The 10896-nt window shown below is 39.8% G+C and overlaps 1 protein-coding gene across 3 annotated transcripts in view; it reads left to right on the top strand.

Annotated features, from left to right (window-relative positions):
* The window catches only part of SEPTIN11 (septin 11), a 94919-nt gene that overhangs the window by 61639 nt on the left and 22384 nt on the right, over positions 1-10896 (top strand). For all 3 annotated transcript variants that reach the window (XM_017876540.1, XM_017876539.1, XM_017876538.1), the window contains exons 4-5: positions 4166-4352; positions 7288-7449. In XM_017876540.1, coding sequence (XP_017732029.1) covers positions 4166-4352; positions 7288-7449 — 349 coding nt within the window. The remainder of the gene's footprint in view (positions 1-4165; positions 4353-7287; positions 7450-10896) is intronic.

The following is a 10896-nucleotide window of genomic DNA, read 5'->3' as shown; positions in this document are numbered from 1 at the left end:
AAAAAAAAAAAAAAAAAAGAAATTATCTGACTCATTTGGGTCAAATAATAGTTTCCAAGGAGATTTAGAAGAGAGGAAGTGTGATATTAACCTAACCTAGATACCAAATATTTTTTTCCTCTGAAGTTTCTTGACAGCTATTGCATAACCTCTTTAAATGGCACTTAAAACTCTCTGTTACCCTGTACCTCAGAAGGTATTGTTGACACTATTGACTGTAAAGCCAAATGACTTGTTCACAAATCGTTATTCAGACAGGCTCTGCTTCCCTCAAGAAACTGGAAGTGGGATATTCATTTCTGCATCAATATGTAACCACACGGGAAGGGATGTGGTATTTCTCTATACCCATGTTGATTTTTACCTACTTTGGGGATTAGGCAAGCTTTTCTGCCATAGATGCAAGACTTCAAGAATATCCCAGTTTGTTTATGTAGGCTTTGGACATGTCAGCATTGCTGTATTATTATCTGCCTCAGACCAGGCTAGCTAGAAGGAGGCAGGAAGAGAGATCTGGTAAGATTTCCTGTTATGTTTAAAAGCACATTTCACTCTTTGTTATTTAAGGGCTTCCTTGTTTTGGCTGTTTGTACTCTTTAGTGGAGAAAGAAAGGGGTCTGGGGAAGAAGGGAAACCAAGTTTTGTTGTTTAATTGGAAATAGAATAATTAGTTTGCCCCACACGGGGGAGATGGGAGGTGAGCTGTCCATGGAGTGTCACTAGCTGTAATGATAGTCAGCCCTCAAAGGCAGAAATAATTGAAATCCCCGAGACGGAATTTCAACCTCACCAAATCTTTATCAGAGTTGTAAAACAGTAGTGAGATGGACTGTTTGGCCTTTAAATTTTAAGTTTTTAATCACACTTTCTGGTGGAGGTAGTCAAGGGATAAGGAATTTGGCTAACAGACAGCAAGATAAGGGAAAAACGTGGTAAGTATTTGGTCATATATGAAGTGGAGAGTCAGTCCCTGAATGATGGCATTGGCCATTTTGCAAGAATGATCAGTGGGTAGATTGGATGGATGGAAAACATTGTTTAAGTATCTTTTTCCATCGGTTTTAGGGTTAGCCTCTGTCGTTTTAGTGTGTGTGTGTGTGTGTTTTATGGCTGGAGGTATATGGAAAAAAATGAGTGCTGTGTAACAAGGAATATCTCCATGCCTTAAAAGAAAATTATGTGAAAATGTAAGGGCTAGACTGGATTTGTCCTCCTGTGTTTCCTCTGATTGATATGGCCACAATCCAGGGAAGTTTTAATTGGCCAAAAAGAATATGAATAAGTGTTAGTAGGAATGGAGCTAGCAAAAGGCTAAGCTGGGATTAAGCTTCCTTTCTTTCTGACTTCAGATACAGAAGTGGAAAGGATTTGGAGGAAGAGGCAGATAATTCATCTAATCTACAGGATGATGATGAGGAGTACAAAACCACTTGGCTGGCTTGAGTCTCATCAAGAAGAAACTATTTTATTATCATAATTAAATCTTTGACATAGGGAATAGTGGTTTTGGTAAATTGTTTTCCAGGAATACATTTATTTTTGTTGGTTAGTAATAGTTTGGAAGGTAAAGTAGATGGGATTTCATATTTATTATGTGTGTGAGGTAAGAGAAGGAGGCTCCAGGTTGAATCCCAGGTTTCTGACTTGGCCAGTGGTGTGGGTGGTGGCCCACCATGCTAAGGAATACAGGGAAAATGTGGGTTTGAAGGCAGGATGAATAGTTCAGTTTTGGACATATTTAGTTGGGAAAGCAGTTGAAAATACAGAATAAGCAATTGTGGATGGGTCTGAAGCTCCGAGGAAAGATCTGGGTTGAAGGTAGAGATTTATGACTTGTCATCAGATAGATGGTGAGTGGAACTATCTTATCGGATGATAATGATTTTCTAGAGGGAATGAGTGTGATTTTCTAGAGGGAACACATGGAGTGAAAGGAAAGGAGATTGAATGATTGGCCAGGACTCTATAATAAGAACAGGTAGACGGAAGTCTGAGATATTAGAGAACAAAAGATGTCTTGAATCCAGTGCGGAAAGCATTCCTCACTGCAAAATGAGCGATGTTATGCCTCTCATTATTTTTGGAGGATCAGAATCAAAACCAGAGGCAAGAAGGGAAATTAATAGAAAGCAGAACCGTATTTGGACTACTATTGAGAGGAGGAGTGCTAAGAGCTAAAAATCAGACACTGGGGATGCAGGGGAGCAATTGCTGTGAGCTGCTTCTCTTACCCTTAGGGATAATAGGCTGCTGGGGAAGATCCCTAATCCCCAAATCTGTCTCAGTGTCAGGAGACTGAAGGATCAGCCCCACACTGAAAGGGCAAAGGGCATGGGTGGACCTCACTGGAGTGGCCTGCTGCACTTCCCTCCTGGGCATGAACTCCATAGCAGGACAGATACCAGCAGAGAACTGGGTGAATGTAAAGTTCCTTTTTTTTTTTAAGATTTTTCTAAAAAGTCAGGCTTGATTCTATAGTGTTGGTTATTTATTATATAATTATGAAATAGTTATATCTTTTATGTGACAACCCTTTACATGTATTGCATGTATTGGCTCATTTATTTGTCACAATAGCTCTCTGATAGAACTACTATTTTTGTCTGTGATTTACCTGTGAGGAAATTGAGACACAGAGAGGTTTAGTGACTTGCTTAAGGCTGTGCAGCTAGTAAGTTGTGCAGCTGTATTATGGTTTTAGGCAGTTTGGCTTGAATCCATGTTTCTAACCACCATCCTCTATAATTATCTCATTAAATATTATTATTATGCAATATATGTCTATATTTCAAGATTAGAAAATATAGAAGAATCTTATTGCTCATTGATTCTTTTTATTGGAATTTTGCCTGTCATGATTTGGAATTTTATTATTCCTGAGGTATATCCTACCTTTTTTTTTTTTTAAACCTTTGGAGATTTTGTCTACTCTAATTGAACCAATAGATTGTGATAAAATCACCAAAGAAAATATCAAAAAGCCTTTTATGGACTGCTTTCAGTTTTGCTCATAAGTTTGTTTGTGGTTATTGTTTATTTTGGGGATGTTTGTTTTTCTTAGGATGTCTGCTGTCACTTTTATTATAAAAGATTTGTGGTTCCCTTTCAGAGGTTTCAGTTTAACTTATGGGTATGGGATTTGGGTGTTGAAATGTTTTATTTTCTTAAAACTTACATTTTCGGAAAGGCAATAAGTTTGGGGAGAATTAACTCTTTGTATTCCTAGTAGAACAGTCTCTTTGTTGCTAAAACAAACTTCTTCTGCGTAGTCCCTTTGGAGACCAGAAAAAATTAGCGGGTTTCCCACAATGACCTAACATACTGCTTACTTCCTGGAAATGTGGTTTATGGAATGTGTATCCCCAATATGCTATTCGTCATTGTGTTTATGGTCAGTTAATAGGATCACACACAATTATCCAAAACAGATTTGAATGATTTGGTGAGAAGAGAGGGTTACAACGTTTACCTTTAAATCATGAAGATTTTGAGTTGAAAGGAATCTTGAAGATCATAAGAGTCTAGGCACCTTAGTTCCTAGATGGGTTGGATTGCGCACAGGGCTATGGGAGCACAGAGAGCCCCCACCTCTGGAGGAATAGGGCAGATGACCAGGGAATAGCTCGCAGTAGGTGGTGGTGTCGTATTCTGAAACCACACAACAGTTTCATTTTGTGCATCAATGGCAATCAGTAGGGAGAAGCTGTCACAATCACTTTTCTCAGATGGATTTTTGAGGCCCAGTTTTGGCCCAGCGGGAAAGAATGCCACAATCTCTTAGCAATATCTTCCATGGATGCACCTTGGGAGAGTGGCAGCCCGCTCCACATATGTACAGTCTCTGTTTTAGAGGATCAATGTTAGCCAGGAAAACAGTAGGAAAAAGACAGGTTCTTGCAGAGGGGCCAGCGTGAGCAAAGACACAGAGGAAATAAGGGCTTGACACGTGGGGGCTGCTACAAATGGTTGGGCATGGCTGGGACAGGAGAGGTGAGCCTGGAGCCCTGTTCAGGCATCAGGTGATGGAAGGCCTTGGATACCTAGGTAAGGACTTGGGCTTTAGCCCTTAGGAAAGAAGAAGCCATTGTGATGTTGAATGGAGGATTGTCTATACCAAACTGTGAAAGAGGTTTGAGACTAGAAACATGCTGTTTCTGCATTCTAGCTATAAGCCGATAGTAGAATATATTGATGCCCAGTTCGAGGCCTACCTGCAAGAGGAATTGAAGATTAAACGTTCTCTCTTCAACTACCATGACACGAGGATCCATGCCTGCCTCTACTTTATTGCCCCTACTGGACATTCACTAAAGTCCCTGGATCTGGTCACCATGAAAAAGCTGGACAGTAAGGTACTTGCTGCCACTCTGATTATCATCCACTCTCCTTTTAGATCTTCTTTATCCTAATGCCCTAATTTGTTCTCTGCTTTCAATGTGATTTTTTTTTTCCTGGATTACAGGAACAGTGTTTGACAGCACGAGAAAACCACTTCAAAACTTCTTGCCTGTTAGACAAAATAAAATAAAACAAAACAAAACAAAACTAGAAAAAAAAAAATCAAGTCGCTTTCAGGAAGTATTTTAATTCTTACATGGGAGGTTGAAATATAACTTCCAAGTTTGTTTATTTTCTTAAAAAAAAAACTTTCTCTAACAGGTTTCTAGAGGTTTGGTTTTAATTCAAAGTTTACAATGGAATAAAAGGTTAAATTTTTGTCTCTGTGATGATAATGGTCCAGCTTCTTAGATTTTAAAACTGAACTGCACACGTGTGTTCAAGTAAAGCAAAGTCTTCGTTTAAGTGTGATCCCTGAGCTTGCCACATTTATACCCTCTCTTTTTCACAACACGTGAAGGAAGAGACTGGTAAGTTTGATAAAATTTGGCACCTTCCTATATAATTAATTAGACTTTCCATTTTGAAATAAATAGAAGACAATACATTCTGAAATAAGGATGAAACAAATGGCAACAAGAACAACCACTAAACAAAGCCATGGATGGTATTTACTCGTAGATTCAAAATGCCTTTTGCATTCACAGAAAAGTCTTATTAGATGATAAAGCTCTTTAGAGGACTCTGCCGGGTGTTGTTACTATGATTTTGTCTAAACAACAACGCTGATAAAAGATGCTTCCTCTCCAGAGGGACAAAACATTGAGAGAATGCGCAGAAGATCAGCCTGTCCCCAAGGCCTCTGTCTGAACTGGCCTTTAGAGGTCTGGAGAGGCTGAAGCCAAGCCAGGCTCCTTCAGCTTCCAGCAGGCACAGACACAGTATTTTATAGAAAAATCTTCTAATGGCCTGGAAGGATCATTGCAGCTAGAGTACTCTTCGCAGAATAAATAGAAACCCTTCTTCATCCCATTTGATTCCTCGGCTCCCCTGGGAGCTGTGCCATTAGCCATGATAGTGGAGAGATCACGGGCAGTGAGGGCCACTTCTGCGTCTGTCGTGTCCTTGGAAGCAGGGGCAGACCTCCCTGTTCTCAAGAGTGCCCCGTTCTCCACAGACGTTCTGAAGGAAGTAGACTGAGTAGGCTTCCTAACTGAGGGCTGAGTATGCAGATCTAGCCGGATAATATCCAACACTATGATTATGTTTAATAGAGTTCATTGAAAAAGGAAAAGAAAAATGCATAACAGGCACAACTAATAAAAGCAAACAACCAACCATAAAGCAGGTTAAACTTTCAAAGAAGTGATATCGTTGGAGAGTTGGAGAGCTAGCTAGCATCTGAAAATGATAATATCAAAGTTTTATTTATACAAGTAAAGGGAAGAGTTAAGCAAATGTATGGTCATTTCAGGAGTGACTTTCAAGCCCCTGCCAATGAGGAAAAGAGGTTTTAAAACCAAATTGCTTGATTTCTCTATCTCCTCTGATCAGTTTGCCCAAGAAAGAGTGAATCTCTGCCATTTTGTTTATGTTGACATTAATTAAATACTAAATGTGTATAAAAGATAGCCAGTAAGAACAATAGGAAGTTTCTTGTTCCTCCAGTCCTGATCCAAACATTTCCCCCACCCTCAATGATGTTTTTCTTAGTCCGCAGCTTGCTGGAGGAAGCCCAGGCATGGTGAGCTTAGGAGCAGGTTGAGGAATAGGTTGAAGAATAGGTCTTTCTGTCAGCGTGTCATCTCATTTGGGTTTATCAGGATTTCTAATGTGGCCTTTGGATAAAAGGAGAAGCAGAGGCATGCAGATGTGACCTGAACACCTCCCGAAAGCCTCTCTGTTCCCTGGCTAGGACAGCTTCCTCACTGAGTCTGTTTTCTCTCACCTAAGCTGGGTGAAGACCATAGTTCTATATATTGGATGTCAGTAACGTCTTATTGAAACCTCTGTTTCTACAGGGATTAGGGAAAAGTTAATCTTAAAATGTGAATTTAAGAAATGTGTCCCGTGCACAGGGCTGGGGGCAGCCGGGAAAAGAATGTCCACACAGGGTTTGGAACTTGTGCTCTAGGGTATCCTTGGCTCCCTTTCTGGGCTTCCTGCCACTACTGTCAAATTCTGAGTTCTCCCCTGTTCTTTGTAACCGATGCTGTGAAAGTGGGCCTTGCCTTTGGCGCTCAGTTTTATTCCGGCATGAAGGAGTAATTTGATAGAAGCTGATTTTCAAAAGAATTAGTTGGTGTGATTTTGAAAACTTTTACAGTGGGCGACACCATTTTTGTTTTGATTAATACATAGGTTCTCCTCTCAGCAATTTTCAGGTCATCAGAAGAAAGAAAGGATGTTGGGCTGCATAGGACCGAATACTTCACTGCTCTTACAAAAACTTTGTTATTATACCGTTAGGGAGTGCAAAAATCAAGAGCCTAAAGTAGATGGGAGGGGTCTAAAAGGAGTGGTTGGTCATTCAAAGAATAGGCTCCTTTGTTACCACTATTTGTCGTAGAATAGCAACACTTCCTTTACTCTGTAAAGAAAAATGAGGTAGCACAGGAGGGGAAATTACAAGTATACTTGCAGTGCAGGATGGGAGGAAGTAAAAGTGTTTGAATATGGAACTAAAAGTTTATCTCAGGTCTTCTTAATTTTTCACCTAGGTACAAAGTTTGATTTTCATTATCATCTCTACCTAAAAAAAAAAAATTGTAGGTACGTGGGAGGTGTTTATATTTATGGGGTACTTGAGATGTTTTGATATAAGCATGCAACATCTTTATTTTTTACATTAAGGTTTTGCAATTTTATTTATTTGTTTGCTATGTTTTATTCACTTGTCTATTTTTCTTATGTTGGAACTGTGTAAAAATGGACGTGTCTGTTTTACAGGTGAACATCATTCCAATAATTGCAAAAGCTGACACCATTGCCAAGAATGAACTGCACAAATTCAAGAGTAAGATCATGAGTGAACTAGTCAGCAATGGGGTCCAGATATATCAGTTTCCCACTGATGAAGAAACGGTGGCAGAGATTAACGCAACAATGAGTGTAAGTCCTCAAGTCAAATGGAAACAAGTGATTTTAATGAACGCCTGTCTTAGTACCAGCGTTGTAGAGTGGCTGGAGCACTGGACTGACTAGGCACCTGATGACTTCAGATGTAGTGCAGCTTTGCCACCACTTCAAGTCATTTAACCAGTCTGCTCCTCAGTTTCTCCATCTGTCAAATGGGAGCGTTAGACAAGATGATCTCCAATTTCCTTCACACTCTTAACAGTTATGATTTCTACAGCAAATCTTGCGAGAAGGAAATGCCAGCCCAGCACCATTTCACAAAAAGCAGCTCAAAGGAAATAGATCTGTGCTTGTTTCCACCAATCTTGGCAGAAATACGTCAGCTTGTCCCAATTTTGCTTTGGTGATTGGATCCCGCCCTTCCCTCCTTTCTATTTTCCCTACCCTTTTCTGAATCATTAGGTAAACTGGCAGGTGAGGATACAATTTCCACCTCACAGAGAGGAACTAGTCAGGAGATAGATGATTAAAGCGACAGTGGTTCCCTGTGTGATTGTGATGTAATCCCTCCTGGTGAGTCTCCATCCTGCTGGTTGATGCTCAAGTCTGTTTCACTGCTCTTTTGTGTGTCTCAGCCCATAGCTCAGCTGTGAGCTGCAATGACTCTACGCATCTTTTTTCCCTTTGGGAATGCATAACATCCATGAAAGCCACATGCTTTGCATATAGTGGATGCCCAAGAATCTGGAAAACAGATTCTTCCCAGGAAATAGGCATGATGGGGTGTGAAAGGAAGGTTGCCACAAGGGAGAATGACTAGACTTGTGCAAAAGAATGGATGGACAAAAGATCAACAAGGGGTTTTGGTCCCATTACGAAGTGAGTGTTTAGTAGAGCCACTGAGATGGAAGACACACCTTACTTCTTGGGAAGTAGTGAGTTCCCATCACCAGTGGTTAGTCGATAACAGACCCTATTTCAGTCCACTTGGAAGAGATACTGTAGCAGGAATTCTTAAGCAGGATTGAACTGTATAATAGGCAAGATCTCTTCCACCTCTAAAATTCTCTGGTTGTGGGTACTGACAGCTACATAATAATAATAGCACCTGACATTTTTCACATTTCTGGAGCATTTACTATGCACCAGGAACTGTTCAAGACTTTCCATTTCATCCTCACAACAGTTGCATACGTAGGTGCTATTATTATTCCTACCTCATATATGAGGAGACTGCAGCATAGCACCTAAGATTGCACAGCTGTCGGTAGTGGAGGTAGGATTCGAACCCAGGCTTTGACTGTCAGGCTTACAGTCTCACCCTGTGTACTACCACCCAAGCAGAGCAGTGTACAGTCAGTCCTCTGCATACACGGATTTGACCAACCATGGATCAAATAGATTTGGAAAAAAAAAATGCAACAATAAAAACAATAATACAAAATATATATGGCCAGGCACAGTGGCTCATACCTGTAATCCCAGCACTTTGGGAGGCTGAGGAGGGAGGATCACTTGAGGCCAGGAGCTCAAGACCAGCCTGGTCAACTTAGCAAGAAAAATTAAAAATAAATTCTACAAAAAAAATTTAAAAATATAGTATAATAACTATTTATATAGCATTTACATTGTCTTGGGTATTATAAGTAATCTAGAGATGATTTAAAGTATACAGGAGGATGTGCATAGGTTATTTGTAAATACTATACTATTTTATATCAGAGATTTGAGCACCTGCAGATTTCAATGTCCGTGGACAGTCCTGGAACCCATACCCTGTGGATACTGCAGGAGGTCTGTACTTTTTTATAGCAAGGTCAAAATCTCAAGCTGAGATGGCACTCCTTTATTCTGCTGTAGAACTATAATTTGGGATGTCAGTGTGGTATTCAGGAAGTATCATGAATGACTGCTATGTAATTTTTCTTTATATTCCTATCCTTCTAAATAAGTTTTCATTATTTTATATTCATGGAACTATATCTGTGTTAAACTTATTGGAAAGAAAATACCCAAGAATTTTTGCTCTATTTTCTTTCTGTCTTTATCAGATTAATAGAACTGAATCTCTGACATTCCAAATTAATCCTGTTCTTTAAAGAATTTTTTTTTAGGCTCTTCATTACAAACAATTTTTGCTGATGAAATTTCACATAATGTGTAGAAATCTGAGGAAAACAGATTCCACTGGCAGTTGCTTTTGTTGCATTTGAGTGGAGAAATTTCCTTGGTCATTACACCAAAATATTGACCAGAAGGGTCCTGTTGCTCCTCAACTTCAGGGGACAATAGTGTTCAAGTCTGAAACTCAGACTTGTTTGAGAAAGAGAATACGCTTTCTTTCTTCTTAGAGTGTGAGATGAACTAGAAAATTTCAATATCTTAAGCATCTGACAAAATGCTACTTGGGAAACCTGAGCCAATGATTATGCCAAGTTCTCTGTAGGAGAGGAATTGGCTTGAAAACTTTTATCTTCTTTCTCAATGTATCTATAGTGGAAGAACACTGGATCAAGGAACTCTAAATAATAATTCTAGGAGCAGCTATTTCAAATCTTATTCTTACATGCTGATAGAAAAAAGATAGGATTATTATTTCCTCCCCCACTCAGAATGCAGCGATAACTACCAAATAAACTGATGTGAAAGAGTCAGTTTTCTTGGACACCATCTCTAGTTCAGATAAGTCTGGGTGCAAAACTTGAGCCAATAATTTGGGCTAAAGTGTTTTTCTGACTTAGAATTTGTGCAGTAGTCAACTGTCTAAAGCAGTGTTGTTCAAGTAGAACTCTAATGTGAGACATACAAATATTTTAAAATTTTCTAGTAGCCACCTTAAAAAAAGTAAAAAGAAATGTGAAATTAATTTTAAGGACTTAACCCAATATGTTGCAAAATATAATTTCAACATGTAATCAATATAAAAATTATTAGGTATTTTAGGCTGGGTGTGGTGGCTCACACCTGTTATCCCAGCACTTCGGGAGGCCGAGGCAGGTGGATCACAAGGTCAGGAGATCAATACAATCCTGGCTAACACGGTGAAACCCCGTCTCTACTAAAAATACAAAAATTAGCCAGGCACGGTGGCAGGCGCCTGTAGTCCCAGCTACTCGGGAGGCTGAGGCAGGAGAATGGTGTGAACCCGGGAGGCGGAGCTTGCAGTGAGCCGAGATAGCACCACTGCACTCCAGCCTGGGCGACAGAGAAAGACGCCGTTTCAAAAAAACAAAACAAAACAAAAAAAACCACACACACATTTTAATGGTAGATCTTTGAGATCCAGTGTATATTTTACAATGACAGCTTCTCTCTCTCATTTTGGACCGAATTTTCACCAAAAATACTTTATCTGTATCTACATTTTATAAAATTCACAGCTAAGGCCAGGCACGGTGGCTCAAGCCTGTAATCCCAGCACTTTGGGAGGCCGAGACGGGCGGATCACGAGGTCAGGAGATCGAGACCATCCTGGCTAAC

The sequence above is a fragment of the Rhinopithecus bieti genome, unplaced genomic scaffold, assembly GCF_001698545.2.
Source record: "Rhinopithecus bieti isolate Rb0 unplaced genomic scaffold, ASM169854v2 scaffold_8675, whole genome shotgun sequence".
In the NCBI taxonomy this organism is placed as follows: domain Eukaryota; kingdom Metazoa; phylum Chordata; class Mammalia; order Primates; family Cercopithecidae; genus Rhinopithecus; species Rhinopithecus bieti.
This window is presented reverse-complemented; position numbering and strand designations above follow the sequence as displayed.